We start from the raw sequence: 17075 nt of genomic DNA, 5'->3' as shown, positions 1-17075 counted from the left end.
TGCTAACGTATTTTACATAAAACGTCAAATCGACTATCTTTCGTTTAACTATTAAACTTCTATTTTTATGATGTTCATCCATAGGTGGTGCAATGTGTTATTTTTAGGATTGTCAACAGTTTTAAAGTAGGAGCCTATTTCTGGCCTTGTGTTATGGTCACGTTGACAATTTACTGATACAAACTGTTCTCGAAATTCAAAAGTAAACAGTTTTCTGCGATTTTTTTTTTTTTATTAATTGATTTATTTGCTGTTGTTTTGTTTTTTGCAGAGTCTCCTCCAGAGAGGTCCGGGCGCCGACGCAGCATGCCCGGCAGCCCGACGGACAAAACCACACCCGCCATGGAGGCCACGTCCGCTTCTGCCGCCGCAACCGCTACGCCATTCAGAGTCACCGTGAGTACTGTGAGTCTGTTTTTTTGGTTCTTTTTGTTTTATGCTGTCCCGTGGTGGGAAGCAACAAAGTACTAATACTTGAATAGAGTTACCGGCATTTAGGAGACTTTCTTGTCGTCCGCTGCAATGGCGAATACGTTGAAAGAACAAGATCGCAGATGCAAGCGACTGAAATTTAGTTAGGACCATTTCGTGCTTAATACTTTTGTGAAGCCCCCCCCCCCCCTTTTTTTTTTTTCTTCCTTTTTTTTTATTGTGCACTCGACTAATGCTATTTACAAATCTAAAACTAATAAAAAACTAAATTTAAAAAAAAAAGTATTTTTGAAAAAATAAAAAGTAGTAAAAGCAAACAAACCTGGTCTAAGAGCAATTTAAAACTGAATTTACAAAACAAAATAAAAACTAACTACAATAAAGATGGACCAATATGTTTGTTTAAGGGCCAATAACAGATATTTGGAGCCGATATTCATTTTCAGTAAAACGGTGGAAAAAAATATTGACGTCAAATTTTAAAATACAAATGCCAATCTTCACTTAGTTGTAATGTCTTAAAGTATGTTTTTTGAACAATTTTCCAGACTTTTCAAAATGTGCAAATTTTTTGTTTTGTTTTATTAGACAATTGACATATTTTTAAATTTCTAACAAAATGTTCAGGGAAAAAGTTAAATGGAAACTTGAACAAGTAATTACCATAGCTCTCTATAGTTTTCTACAGTAAATATTTTTTTCCCCAAATTTAAAAATACCTGAAATCTTAAACTTTCACAATTCTTTGTTTTAATATCGAATAAAAACAAAAGGTTCAGAAGGTTCCCAGGGTTAGCAGCATCTCTTAAAAAAATAACTGAAAATTTAAATAAATAGTTCCCTGAGATTAAAATGGTTTTAGGTTTACCTTTTATCGGCCGTCAGATTTTATTAAAAAGGCTGATACCGATACTCGTCAAAATGCCCAATATCGGCAATATCCCTAAACTATAATGCAAAGTTCAAAACTATTCCAACTCTTGACTTCTACTGAAGTGCAGCATGTGAGTACTTTTTCCACCTCTGCCTCCGTCAAATAGAGTCTCAGTCTGGCATCCAGATGGACGCGATGTGAGCCCGACTGGCTTTGATGAAGTGGAAACGCAATTTTTTGATGTTCACCGCCGAGGGTTTGGGTTTGAGCGTGTCCGCGCAAGTCCTACGCACATTTCGCTTTCATTTCTGGCTGCGTGACATCAAAGCCGGTTCAAGCGAGCACATGCCGGTCAATCTACAACGCTCACACACATGCACAGATAGTGTTTATCATTTTTATTCTGATGCAATATGCCGAGTGCCGCGTTTAATTTCTTAGACAAATAGGCGGTTAATTGAGCGGAAAATTCGGTGATGAGTCATCAATTTGAAGCTAATTAGCAATTAGCAGCGGGTATTTACATAAATAAGAAACGAGCCAGGAGGCACAGCAGAGGTGAAGTGTGAACACTGGAGAGTGTATACAGTAGCATACTGTGTCGAATGGACTCATTTGAAGTATGCAAATCTAGAAACAAATGTGAAAAAATTTAAGATTAAACTTCTTTCCGAGATTGTTATTTAATCTCCAATTGGATGCAGGTGTACTAAACAGATGGGCAAAGCGTTTTTTTGCCTGTGCGTCTTAAGATTTTTCGTCGACTTTTTCAAGAACGATGCGATCATGCTGAGACTATATTGCTGTCTTCTCTATGTTAATTATACGTATTCACTTTGGAAAACCTTTGAAACGTTATGCGGGAGTTCTATACTGTAGCTGGTCGGAACAGTGGGATGCCTTTGGTGCACATTCCTAACAGGAAAAAAAAAAAAAAAAAAAGACCCTCTCGGTGCTCTCTCTCCTCACGGAAGAGTCGGCGGCAACATCTAAAGTGCTCCTGAGCTAAATCTGTCAAAATGTTTTCCCGTCACCTTGTTTGGTAGAGACGACGCTCAGAAAGGAAGCGGCACTCAAACTCCTCCACTGTCTTCAAAGTTCTACTTCCCTAATATAGATTAAAAAAATAAATAAATCACGGACAATTCATAAATGCAAGGGTGGTAATTGCTGATTTGTGTCCAACAACGATCTCAAATTTGCCTGAAAAGCATTAAAAAAAAGACAAAATATTGTTTTCAAACGATAAAGTAGCTAAAAAAATGTTTTATTTTTGATGTGGGGGGGGGCAAATTGTGATTATTTTGTTTAAAAAAACTGAATTTTTTAAAATATACATATAAAAACATTTCATATATTTAAATATATATATATATATATATATATATATATATATTTAAAAGTCTGAAACTATGTTTAAAAGAAAAAAACTACACTAAACAATACACTTTATTGGAATTTATAGCTTTTCAATTAAAATTTTTTTTTTCACATACTGCCTCTGATTTATGACTTATTATTTAGTCATTTGTAATTGTAGCATTGACAATTTGCAGGAGATGTGCTCCTCCAAGCCAGCAGGGGGCAGCATATGACTCATATAGCATTTGTCTACTTGCCTTATTTTACCAGCACTACACACATCTTTAGTTTATCGGTACATGCATAAACATGTTCTTTATGGTTTTATTGAATGATTTGGCAGGTTTTTTTTTAAACATCTTTAGGGTCCATTTATTCTGCTTCAACTCAGTCATTTTCTCAGTCCACATTTTTTCTTACCCAGGCAATTCATTTCTATTTCTGTCCCCATATTTTATCAGCATGCTTCTCTTTGTTACTTCCCCCCTGGCACGTCTTTTTCTCCTGTCGTTTCCGCCTTTTGACGAAGGCAAATTAAATGCACTTTGCAGTACCTTCAACCAGCCATGGTCGATGCCCTGCATGCCTCCCCCCCCCCCCCCCCCCCGGGGTGCGATTGGGGTTAATGTAGGTGTCAGTCATCCATACGGGGACTGATTGAAAGTTAGAGAAAGAGGCTCCACTGAGAGAGACTCAGCCGTGGCCATCATCATTGTCCACACTTGGAAGATACTTATTTTAGTTTTGTTTTTTATATTGAAAAAATCCAAAACGATTACAACTATGGTTTGTTTATTTGAAGGTGTACGCATGCTGAGTCATGGTCACTTAATCAAACCCCAATGTTTTTGCTACATTAATCCGTTTCACATAAAGACATTTCTTTCATCGAAAGAAATAAAAACAAATGACTAAAAATACAGCTCACTGCTACGCTAATTAGAATTGCTGTAATTAGCTAGTTAGTCATGCGCGTGTTTCTTTTCAACAAACCGAGCCGTCTCAGCTTGTGTTTCATAGCACAGTGTGCTTGGAGACGGGACGTTGTGTGCAACCAGTCATAAAGGGACAAGTGTGGCAATGTTGGTGTTTGTTCTTGTAAGCGACTTGGGCTATATGATGAACAAAGTTCTCGCTAGCACATACTTGTAATTAGAATCGGACATAAAATTTTAGCCGCGAAGGAGTTGGACTTGTTGTTCGCCTCCAATCCACCCAAGGAACAGCAAGTATGAATCTTTAAGACTAGCAGTGAAAGGAATAGCCAAACTAGCGAGGCTAGCCGCTAATCTTAGAAACTCGTATCTTGTTTTCGAGCTCTCTGACCTGCAGAGATGTACGAAGGCTGGGTCGCCCTTAAAGCTTTAGATGTTGATGGGGAACGACGAATCGGTTCAAGGGACCGGGGGTGCGCTTACTCTGTTCGGATGCTGAAGGGAAAGATATATATATTTTTAAATAATATTCCTATTATGTTACCATGATTAAACATAATGTAGGATTTTTCTTGGTGGGTGTGTCATTTCAACAATACTTCTTTGACACCGATTACTGCTTAGTTTTTAGCGAGGGCTTTGGCGCCACCTTGTGGCAAATATGCAAATAACTAAGGATCGTTCGTCTACGGGGGGGAAAATGACGGTTTTCGCAATTTATTTTAAGCGTACTTGAGTTGTTTCCTGGCGACAGGTTCCTGTTGCGGCAAACAAAAGGCCTGTTGTTGGTGTGCCTGTCATGAAGTTGCTCTCTAATTATCTCTCAACGCCCGGGGCGACCTATCCGTCTCTGGCGGATAATTACACAGGTGCCTTAATGGGCCAACTGTGACGGCGGTACGTCGTTTGACCGCCGTGTAAAAGAACATCAGAATGCAAGGACGTCACAGAACAATCGAAATGGTAAACATGTCGGCAGGAGGGCGAGCGAAGACAAAACAAGACTGCGGTGAGACCAAGCAAGACTCACTCGTCGAGTGAAGACCTTAGCAAGATTGAGGAGGCAGTAGCGGGCGATGCTAAGCGCCAAATAAGATAAATGATTTGATGACAATGTTTTTGCGTTTCGCACTAGTACAGTCGTACGCTAATAAACTTTCTAACAATTGTTACTTTAGCACACGTGAAATAGCAACACATACTTTACACTTCACATGCATGACGTTACACACGAAACTAGTAACTGAATCATAATTAACCTTTGTTAAAGCATTTTATGCACTGTCAATTTGAAATAATGTCTTGTTTTGAAATATACGGATAAAAATTGAAGCATGACAGATTAATCAATTACTAAAATAATCGTTAGTTGCAGCCCTAATTAAATATCATTGTTATCATTATTGATGGAAACAATAAATAGAAAGGCAGGTGAAAAAAATAACCAATGTTGCTTATGCATTGCTAAAGGCAACTAACCTCAGCTACCTTGCTAATCTTGGCTGCAATTCGTTGTCATTGTTTACATTTAATGTTAGTGAGATCAAACAAAAACGCAGGCTAAAAAATAACCTCTTTCACTTTTTAGTATTTAGCTTAGCATCGCTAAAGAAAGCTATCTTGCTTATTTGGGCATTTCATTGTCATTGCAGTGGTTATTGATAATGCTGGTAACAAACAGAAACACAGGCTTTAGGGTATTGCTTAGCATTGCTAATGACAGATACAGTAATTTCTGGACTATAAAGCGTACCTGACTATAAGCCGCACTAGCTAAATTTGGGGAATTTGCTACACATGAAAGCCGCACCGGGTTCCCGCTACTTTCTTTTCCATAATGAGGGCGCAAATTGTCCCGCTCTCGTTCTCTCTCCTACTGTGTTTGGGCTCACTTGGTTTGTTTTGCTCTGCCTGACGCTCTTGCACTTCCTTTATAGTGCGCCCCCTTGTGGTCTGATGGATATGCCGCACCTTTGTATTAGCCGCAGGGTCGAATGCAAGTGAAAAAAGTAGTGGCTTATAGTCCTGAAATGACTGTAATCACAGCACCATCACCAGTCATGGCAATCATGCCTTATGTTAGCTTTTCCTTACGTTTCGTATAAAAGCAAGAGGAAACAAATCGATACATTTAGAGCTAGGTGTTTTGAGCTACTCCAGGACAAAAATAGTCATCATTTGCGCATGGTTACATAAACGTGCTACATTTAATTAGCACTCCTTTTTCAACCCCCCGCTTCTCTCGCCAAATCAAAGCAGCCTCGTGTCTCAGCAAACACTGGCACCATCCTGCCCAGTTTGTCTTTTTTCTTAATATTCTTCTTGCTCCAAATGCCAGCTGACAGTTGCCATGGCGACGGCGGGGCGCTTGGGGAGCGCGATTGCAGATGTTCGCCAGGGTGAAAGTAAACGCATTCAGACAAAGAAGAGGGGGAAAAAAAACTGAACGGAAGGCGTATATCCGGCGAATTAGCGCCTGATTACTGTGTTTGAATAGTAACCAGTCACAGCTAGCCCATGATGTCATTAGCGGGGAAGCACAACATGTGATCTTAGAATAACGGAGATGGTTGCTAGCGTCGCGCCACTTTAAGTTCAGGTAGTGTCTTTAACCTTGTCCTGACCTTGTCCATGAAAAACGGGGCTCATCAAAGGCGGGAAAACGGTGTGTGCTGATGTTGAAGGGAGTGACTGTCATGTTTGTTTGAATAAACAGGACGCCTGTTGTTGGCTTTTAAAGAAGCTGTTTTTGGTTGAAAAAACAAGTTTTCTTGTTCTTTTTTGGCCCCCTGCAGGGCTTCCTGAGTCGGCGGCTGAAGGGCTCTATCAAGCGTACCAAAAGTCAACCCAAGCTGGACCGCAACTCCAGCTTCAGGCACATTTTGCCGGGCTTCAGGAACGTGGACAATGACAGGTGAGTCAAAGTGTGACAAAGCTAGGTGAGAGCTGCAGTGTTGTTGGATGCTACAGCATGAGTTCATGGTTCTTGTTGTGTTTTTATGACAACAGTAAATATTTTTTGTTTCAAGGCCGCATGGTGCCTAGTGCTGGAACTGCTGCTTATCTTTTTGAGCGTTTGAAAAAGCAAAAATGAATCAGCAAGTCAATTGAGGAACATTCGGACAAAAGCAGTGCTTTGGAGACATCATGTGGCATCTTGGTGCCAAGGAACTATGCTGAAGTGAGTTGAGGAATTACATTCAGACAAAATGTAGTGGTTTGACGCCTTTTTGCTATTTGTAGCAGAGGTTAGTATCCCTCACAAAATGTGGGGCTCATTTGTATACAATTAAATGAAAAAAGATTATTTGACTGTATTTTTTTTTTATACTTTTATTTTTGCTTTGGTTTAAAAAAAAAAATTGGGGGTTTGTGTTTTTTTTTTATGGATTTTTGTGTGTAGGAAAGGCAGACAATAGAGTTGTGCACTGTGTGTAAAGCAGCAGATCTTTGAAGGCTATAATTATTGTAACATTTATGCTAATTTCCATTAGCCCATCTGTGTTGACGTGGCGTCAAGTTAACAGTATATAGGACTACTTTTCTTTAAAGGATCTCTGTGCAGTTTTTCACTGTTTTTACTCGCGACTCGCACCCCTTGCCCAAAGCGTTAACTGCAGCATCTGTGTTAGGCTCGTTCATGGTACGAGTACGTGCACGATCTTTTAGCGACAGCCACAAGCGAAGACATCACTTCAAATGAGGCAAGAAAAACTCCGCCCCTCCCCAAAGAAACTGGGGAATGTGCAGGGTCCTCACACTCTACTATAAAGGGAAGATAAAAGCTGACAGGTGCAGTCAGAGTAAAACAGTCAGGGCTCGTCGTACTCATCTGGGCATTGGTGGAGCATGCATGATGCAGAAAAAAAATTAATATTACCTTTTTAAACTGCACATGTATCTTTAAAAAAAAAAAAACTTTTTTCTACAAAATGGTGTTAAGATTAGGTTTAGGGTTACTCAAAAGAAAACTTAATTTGAGAAATGCATTACGTTTTCAGAAATATAATAAAAAATATTAATAATTTGTAGAAAATATTTAAACGAAAAAAAAATCTAAATATTGATCATAAAGAATGTTAGACTTTATGCGTTATGTACATTTTACTTACAATTTGCCATTCAAAAAAAAAATCCTGTCAGTGCAAAATGTTACTACTTGCGACTGCCCGCTTGCCCCCCTTTCATACTATGTACGGCACTGCGACCTCCTAAAGGAAGCCAGATGATGAAACTCCCCCGGGAATCTTTCTCCCATGCTGGGAAATGGGATGGTTACAGAATGTGAGTGCGGCGCACTGCGAGAGGAGTCGGCATCCCCCCACGGGGTGCCGATCGTGGTGGTCGGGGATGGAGGGGGGGGGGGGGGGTCCATGGTAGATGATGAAACGTGGGAGGAGAGAGGGAGAGAATTTCATACCCGGAAAAAAAAATCCAGTATGTACAGGGAGCTGTTAAATTGCACATGTAATACTTATTCATAACCCACCACCGCTCCCTCCCCTACGAAACTGTGTATCATATTGGCCGAGGGTGTGTTTTTACCAGCACCCCAACCCCCCGAGGACGACTTGAAGGAGCGAGCTGCAGATTAAAAGCAGCTGGACTCCCAAAATGAAATATTCAGCCATGATAATCAGAGGCTGGACAGTCACTGGACACTTCTATATTTAGCACAACACAGACACACACACGCACCCCCCCCCCCCCCCCAAAGGAAATGATGAATTGAAAATCCTGTGTTAAACACTGTCAGAAATTATTGCTTAAGTGTGCATGCAATATTTTGAGTAACAATGAAACACAAGTTGTACACTACAAGTGTCAATCAAACTAATATTTATTTCTTGAAAATGTACATTTTTCTCAAAAATATCAAATTTTATCCTAGAAACTTTTTCATAAAATCTGACCCTTTTTGAGTCTTCATTAAAACAAACGTTCACGTACATTTTCATTTCGATTATTCACTAACATTTAAAAAATGGAAAATGACAATTTGAAGCAATTAACCTAACATACGTTTGCCTCAAACTTTTTAAAGCAATTAAAAAAAAAATAATAATAATTTTTACTTATTTTTTTAAATGATTTCCAATGAGCATAATGTGCAAAACCTATTTTGTCTTCAATGTCCCTTTTTATCCCTGTTTTTGTAAACTTCCAAAACAGTTGCACAAACCCAGCTTCTATTCACAGGACTAGCAAAGACTGGAGTCGTGTCAACAGGTGGCGCTGTCAGAGCGTGTGTGTGTGTGTGTGTGAGCGGTACGCTGGGGTCGCTCGGCTTTTGGTGGAGGTGCCACATCCGTCCGTACATCCAATAAAGTGATGACATTTGGAGTTATTAAATTGTGTAAACAAACATCCCCAGGTGCTGTGACCGCAATATACAGGATCAAACCTCCCCACCGCTCCCTATTAACCCTTCCCATGCACATCTGGATTTTTGTGTTATTGTGGCCACTTTAGAAGGATACCTGATAGAATTGATTATTTAATGTTGACTTGAAGCTGACGTAGCCTAATGTACATTTTAGAATTTACTTAAATACACGTTTTCAGAGAAAAACTTCAATTCATGTTTATCATAAACCTAATGTTTGTGTTTTTCAGAAAAATCAAAGGCAATTTAGTCTTCAACAAAACTAATGTGCATTTTTCTTAAACATCTTTACTTCAATGAATGCAAGTTTTTGTCACACATTCGAAGTACTGACTTAAGAATGATGTCGCCTTATTTAATGTTGACTTGATGTTGATGTAACCTAGCGTATGTTTTTTGTTGACAATTTTCATCAGACATTTTTGGAAATTAAATACAAGTACGTTTTCATAAAAACAACAACATACTCTATAATTAATTGTAAATGTATTATTTGGGTCTTCAATTAAACAAATGTGGATGTTTTTTGAAAACATTGGAAGCAAGTTAGTGTTCAACAAAGCTAATGTACATTTTTATGTAAACATTGAGAGAAAATTTGTCTTTAGTAAAAAAAAAAAAAAATGGTGAAAATGTCAGACAATTTAGTCTTCAGTGACGCTAGCGCACGTTCGTAAACATGTTTTGACACCATAAAAGGCAATAAAGGCTTCAATTCATGTTTTGATTAATACAATTTAGAATGTTGAGTGAAGACTGAGCCTAGCGTACCTTTTTCTAAACACCGAAGATGCTTTAAGTTTAGTATGCTAATAATTTATTTTTCTTTTCTTTTTTTTTTACAAAAGGCCATAGTCAGTTTCTGAAAGGAAATTGAAACTAAGAGCGATTCAAGCCTTAATTCTTGCCGTCTTGCTGTGAGACGTTTTTTGAGTCTTTCTAAGCTCATCGCGTTGCCAAGGACACGCTCCTCTTTATTTGTCGACGTTTTTTTTCTTTTTCGCTGTTTCCGTAAACAACGTTGTAAGCTGTCATCCACGGATAGCTCGTGGCCGACTGTGCCATTTTATTAAGACACTGCGCTGTCAAGTGTGTCCAGACTTGAAAACGTCTGAAAAGGTTTCTCTTATATTTCCTGTCATCTGCTCCGCACCATCTGGTCGTCTTTTTAGCACTGCTGGGCTAATTACGAGACATTTTCATTCATGTGGAAATAATTGTAAATCAGCAAGAAAGCGAATTCTCGGTGGTCTATGCTAACTCAAGACCTAAAAATTCGATTTACTTTGTACAAAAAAAAAAAATCTAAGTAGTACAGATGACCATTTTAGCGATAACAATTTTGCACGTTTTTTAAATGTTTGTTATCAGGCAATAAAATGGGCTAACTCGTGAAGTCCACCGCAAAAATTGGTCGACCCATAAATGTGTTTTTCCCAGTTAAACTTGTCTCAGCTTCTGACACCGACTCAGCTCTACGTAGTTTTTTTTGCCTGGGACTCTTATCAACACATCGCCAAGCAGTGATTGAGCGCGAGTGGAAAAGTTGCGTGATTATTGTGAGAAATGTGACGGAGAATAATCGACAGTTGCAGCTTGATTACCCGAGTAATCGATGGAATAATCGCTAGGATAATCGACCCCATAAGGATTTGTTCGTGACAGCCCTACGCTGCCTACCGCGCCACATTTTTGCTCAAGATTTCATAGAGGACGCCACAAGTATAAAACGGACATTGGCGCCCTGCGCGCCCATCCGTCCGTGTTGATGTCCGAGCCCACCGGGATCGTCTTTGAGCTTCTTCTTCCACTCCACTCTTTCATTCGCTTGTTGGGTTAATGAGCTGTAATGGATGAGCCGCGAGCGTGATGGGAATACCGAGAGCCTCGTCAATGCTGTGGGCCGCCCCGTCCTCAACCGCACACCACTGCACAGCCACGACATATTTCGACCACTCGTGACAACGTTAAACGGGGGATGCACTGCAGACCCACCGACCGTAGGTGAATATCTGCAATAGATCATACTTAGACTTCTACATTTGCCATTTTTAAAGTACCTTAATGCTAACATATAATATGAAACATCTTAGACAGGCTAGCAGAAATTAGCATAGCTGTCACACTAAAAGGCCTATAATCGCTCAGCTCTTGGAACAACAAATATTAATACTCGTTGGGGACCTTCCCTGCCTCTTCTTCTTGGTCTTAACATTCACTGCCAGCCATTTTAGAGGATTTTTTTTTTGTTCTTCTAGTTCACTCATCAGTCAAATGAAAAATAGATTCCGCACACTACTCAGGTCAATGTTAGCTTTCCATAATACGTATTAAACAAATTGCATTGTATTGTTTTAAGATGAGTGTTTTGTTTGTTTTCCGATACCAATGAAATGCATTCATCAATTGTTCCCTACTTTTCAAGATGCATTGCAAGGATACATTGAAGCCAAGATATTTTACCAGCCTATATAATTAGTTGACATTTGCTCTTTAGAAAATGGCAAAATCAGCCCCCCCAAAAAAAAAAAAATGGCAGAATTTTACATTATAACATAAAAGAAAGACACCAATTTTTCTGTCTCAGAAAATTAAAAAATACTAAGGGTTAGAGTATTGTCAAAATGTACAAATGTTAAGCCTGTAATTCGTATTGTTATTGTTGTAAGGAACCAAAACTGTTTTTTAACATAATCGTCTGATTGATCAGTCATCAGAATTTTTTTCTGCCAAATATTGTTCTGGCCCAAATATACATGAAAGAGAGAGGCTAATCTATACTCGCTAAGAATTCTAACAACTTTTCAAAATGGTGAACTCTACATATAGTGGGTAGTGTGTCATAGCAAAATCGGAACACGGCCTTTCATCATCATCATTAAAATGCGATGAGATTCCGTATCGCCATGACAGCCTTCAAAGAGCGACGGGGCTGTTGTCGTGATCGAGCATTTATGAAGCCTTCAAACGGCGCTCTTATCTCTCATCCTTCCCCTTCTGGGACCCCGTGTCTTTTTAAACCTCCTTTTAAACCCAGATTCACAGATTCCGAGAGGAAGATCTAAACCCAAAAAAATTTGAAAGTTAAGAATGTCACAAGTTGGCGACCACTGTAAGGGGTTTGGCCCAATTTCACTTAATTGATATTCATCTACAACAGTAATCTTTGTTACGTAAAGTGACAGGCAAAACAATGAAATGGTCATCCACTAGATGGCACAAGGTTCAGTTAACCTGCATCCACTTGATGCCATTTACTGCTTAGTTTAATTTTTTTTGCTTTTGCTTTATTTGGGTTATCACATAAGTGCTTAATTAATCATAAATAATCACTAATATTAGAAATAAACAATTTTCCATATATTAATACATCATTCAAATTTACAAATGACCTGGCCCATTTGTTTGTTTTTAAAAAAAAATGTGACCCCACAGCACAAACCTTTGCTTACCTCCGCTTTAGAGGAATTAAACTAATCATGCAAAACAATCCCATAGCGTTATCCAAAGCCTGCGCTTATCGGGTTTCATTGCAAATGTTAATTTTGATTGGAAAAATAATAATCCAAATGAATTCACACTGCGTCTGCAAGCCAAAGATTCAATTCAATCAGTATTCTTAAATACTATTCGGCCCTGTTGCTACACAACAAGTTAGTTAGTGTGTTTGCGGAGTTGAGATAAAGCAGCAAAGAGCGTTTCAAGGTTGAAATTTCTTCAGCCTTTTTCCTCTGCTGAAAAAAACACTTTGTGTAATTAAATTTATCCGTGTTTCTTTACAGCAACCGCCGCATCCAGCTGCCTACGCTACGAGCCAGCTGGAGCTCAGAGGACACATTTTGGCAACAGAGCTACAAAAACTCAAAACTGATAACCAATACATTTGAAATAGCCTCATATTGTTTCACACCTATTAAAATTTGTTAGCATGTTTTGGGTAAATATGCAGCCAAAACAACGTCTTACAAATTTTGTACACAAAAAGTAAAGTGCAAAAAACCTCAAAAAAACATAATTTTAAAAACATGTGTTTGCAAAAGTTAACATTTTTCGGAGTGGCCAAAAGAGAATATCCTCTGATTTCTGTACACAAAAAGTAACACAGAGGTTTTTTTTCTTTCTTTCAATAGTCTGAAGCAACAATGCAGTCACTTGAAAATGCTTTTACTCGCAGACCAATTTACAAAAGTTATCATTTCTGTACAAACACTCAGCCCCCAAAAAAACTTGTGAGGAAAAAACAGCACAAGACGGTAAGACTTTGTCCCATAAACGTCAGCTAGCTTAATGCTAACATATAATTCAAAACAAGTGGACTAACTAAAATTAGCATAGATGCTACGGTTATTTTAAACCTTCAAACAACTGCTACTAACTCAATTTTGGACTAACTAAAATTAGCGTAGATGTTATGGTTATTTTAAACCTTCAAACAACTGCTACTTAAACAGAAATGGAGCAGCAACACGTACAAAAACATATTTTTTGCTCTGTGAGAATGTAAAATGTCAAAACGTCATCTGGTAGAGCTCAGCGCTGCCTGGCATGTTTGTGGCACAAACTGGTACTACACTGAATGCTACACAAAATAATAGGCCTTAAAAACAAACGCGTAAAAATCTGCAACATAGCGGGGGCACAATCAAAAAGTCATGATAACCTACTGGGTGTTTTTTTTACTCCTCCTCACCCCTTTGGTCGGTTACTTTGTGTTGGCGTGCGTGTTGATACTGTTTGTCCGCAGAAGAATGGTGTGAATGATGTCATGTTTGATGACATCATTCTGCACAGACGTGCAGGGAGCCAATAGCTGGGGTTGGAGCTCTCACCAGCTGCACTTGGTTCATTAGTGGTGCTCCTAGAAGTAACCCCACCCTGTCCCCCCTCCATTTTTTTTTTTTAACCGCTTAATCATTCGCCCTAGATAATTTGCGTCCCACTGAATATGAACAACAACAGCTGACTGGGGGGACAGCAATGCAACTTGCACCACAGCTGACAGGACAAAGAGCACCAGTGGAGCCACAAGAGGAGGGTGGGAAGGGGGCGGGGCTATGCTGGCCTATAGATGCACATACATAGAGCAGCTCAATCAGTGGCTTAGCCACATTGCATGTGGCAGATGAACTCATGAACGGTTGCCATAGAGATACAGAAACACTGGAAGAGTCACAGAAAAGCAAACAAGTGTACGTCCTTGGACATTTTCAAGGATTATAGACCTGTTGTGAATAAAAAAAGTAAATACATTTTTCAAGTGCGTGGAGGTCAAATCCATCATGAAATTTCACCCATAGCCAAAAAAAAAAAAAACCTGTACGAGTAGACTAATGTGTATAACACACATACTTCATTACAAAAAGTATTTTCTATACATTTTATGCTAGCAAACTTTTCTTGTGTTCAAGCGCACTTATAGTGTTTAAAGAGTGTGCTTCAATAAATTACTGTATCAATGAAACTATTCTTTTTTTAGTATTTGCTGTAAGATCCGTTTTTGTTGTTCAACCGGCAGTTTGAAGGATGCTAATTACCGCAACATCTATGCTAATGTCTGTTTTCACATCAAGTTTCACATCCTATGTTAGCATTAAGCTACTAAGCATTTGTTAGAACATTTCAGTGTTTATAAATCCAATGTTTGGTTTACGTGTCACTTTTACAGCAAACTTCAGCAGGGAGTGACTGACTGTGAGAATAAGCAGAAAGTGGAGGAAACCATTTTGTTTCTGAAACGGTATTACCACAGAAATTCTGACACTATTTTAGCTATAAATTTATTTGTGTATTTTCATCTTTGTGTCTTTGCATATCTAGAAAAAATGGACACCACTGGTCTATGGTGCCTATATCAGGTCGCTGGGTCTAGAACGCATCCCCCATAATGCAAATAAATAAGCCAATCGTCACTCTGCCACATCCAATATGGCGCAGATGTGCATTCCAATGCACAAAGAGCCCTTCAATGTACATACGTCTATGAGCTGGCCTGCACCACACACACACATCCATGTGATAGAACACACCCTCCCTCCCTTCCCCCCGCCACCTCCCCCTCTCCTCCTGCATGTACACCACAGCCAGGCTCCTCCCCGCATGAGGAGACAGCGATGGGGAGGTGCAGTCAATCACTGACAGAGAAAGGGAGAGGTCGAGCCGGACGGGAGGACAAAGGGGAAACGCAAACCGCCGTCGTCCACCCCCCACCCCGAACCCAAGCCGGGGAAGTGGGGCATGTAGACGCGGGACCGGAGGGAGTCGTCGTAGCTCTCAACTGGATCAGGAAAGGCAAGGGAGGAGGAAGTCGAGCAACAAGAGGGGGGGAGACGAACAAACATAAAAGCATCCATCCCTGCCTCACGGGGGTTCTTCTTCTCCTCCTCCCCCCTCTATCTATCTTTCTCTCTCGCCCTGCATCCCCTCTTCCTCTTGTCCAGCCTCGCAGTCGCTCGCTCGCTCTGTGGAATTCTGACGATGCATGGTGAGTTCCATCCCGCCGCTTCACGTGCCGTTGGATTGCTTTTGGGTGTTTGTTCAGGGAGGGACTGCATCCTGTCTGTGTAGACGTGCGTCCTTATTACATAATTCCCTGAAATTCCTAAGAGGCCTCCCTTGCATGGGAGGGATTGTTTTTGATTCCGGTAGAGGCGAAAGAGAGATTTCTCTGCAGCCGATAGGGTGTTGCTATCCGTTCCCAGAGAGGTGCTAACGGGCCGAGGGGCGCAACACGTCGCGTTGTGTCCGCAGGGACGACATTACTGGTGATACTCTTGGTGGTTAGTCACGTTTTTTTTGTCTGGGCACTGATGATGAGTCACTCGTGCATTTGTGGATTGCGACGTTCCGTTTGTTATTTTCGGACAACTTTTCTTGTGTTCCTGATTCCAAAGGTTTGGATGACTGTTTCAATCATACCTGAGAAAACCATGTGAATGTTCTGTTCTTAGACCTCTGCTACAATCTTGAGAGACTTTCTTCTAGCGATTGCGAGTTGATAAAATGAGCCTCTGTCATGTAAAATGTCCATAGATTTAGCTAAACCTTTGACACAGAACCCAACACACTTGGACATTTTCAACTGTCCCCTCCTTAGATACTGAACACGGCACTCTAGAAAACTGATAGAAACAAACCACAATCTTGAAAGACTTTCTTACGTAGTTGCATCTTATGGTGGCGCTGGTCTCTTTCACACAGCAAAAATGGCCTGCACCTTTCACACAGAACCAAACGAAGCAGGACACAATGATTCATTTACGTCAAACCTGAGCAAACCACATGAAGTTCTGTCTTCAGACTTGTGGTACTGTAGACAAACCACACAAACGGACCACGATCTTAAGAGACTACCATAGTTTTTAACATAGTGTTCTGGTTGCGAGTCGCTTAAACTAGCATCTGGCATGAAGAATTTCACAAATCATCTTCTGTCCCTTTCAAACAAAACCCAATGACACAGTGGCATGTTTCCATCGTAGTTTTGTCCTCTATGTGTTACTGGAGACAACCAATTTTTTTTTTATCTAGTTGTGAGATGGTAGCCTGTGTCTTACTCACAGAACCCAACGAGGTGGAACACGATGACACATTTCCATCATACCTAATCAAACCAGTTGAACGTTCCATTTTTAGATACCTGGTACTGCAGGGAACCAACAGACCACCATCTTCAGAGACTTTCTAATGAAGCCACATCTTGTTCCGGTTGCTAGTCATTAAGACTAGCATCCTTTGTGAAGAGTTTCCACAAAATCCCCTTTGCCTTTCACACATAACCCACCGAGGCGAGACACGATGACTTATTTTCGTCATACCCGATCAGACCTGTTGAACGTTCCATTTTTAGATACCTGGTACTGCAGCGAACCAACGGACCACCATCTTCAGAGGCTTTCTAATGAAGTCACATCTTGTTCCGGTTGCTTGTCGCTAAAACTAGAATTTTTAGTCCCCTTTGCCTTTCACACACAACTCACTGACGCGATACACGATGACTTATTTCGGTCATACCGGAGCAAACCAGATGACCGTTCCGTCTTTCATCTTTCAAGAAGTCCTAATATGATCATATCTTGTTTCTAGTTGC

The 17075-nt window shown here is 40.0% G+C and overlaps 1 protein-coding gene across 14 annotated transcripts in view; it reads left to right on the top strand.

The window, feature by feature from the left end:
- dab2ipb (DAB2 interacting protein b) overlaps window positions 1–17075 on the top strand; it is a 76055-nt gene that overhangs the window by 35588 nt on the left and 23392 nt on the right. For 8 of the 14 annotated variants that reach the window (XM_077586264.1, XM_077586263.1, XM_077586261.1 and 5 more), the window contains 2 exons: window positions 272–405; window positions 6399–6517. In XM_077586264.1, the coding sequence (XP_077442390.1) occupies window positions 272–405; window positions 6399–6517 (253 nt within the window). Of the gene's footprint in view, window positions 1–271; window positions 406–3756; window positions 3898–6398; window positions 6518–15095; window positions 15471–17075 lie in introns of those variants that run through there. The other 6 variants (XM_077586262.1, XM_077586269.1, XM_077586272.1 and 3 more) reach the window with 3 other exon arrangements.

This window comes from Vanacampus margaritifer, chromosome 14 (assembly GCF_051991255.1).
Source record: "Vanacampus margaritifer isolate UIUO_Vmar chromosome 14, RoL_Vmar_1.0, whole genome shotgun sequence".
NCBI classification, from domain to species: Eukaryota; Metazoa; Chordata; class Actinopteri; order Syngnathiformes; family Syngnathidae; genus Vanacampus; species Vanacampus margaritifer.
This window is presented reverse-complemented; position numbering and strand designations above follow the sequence as displayed.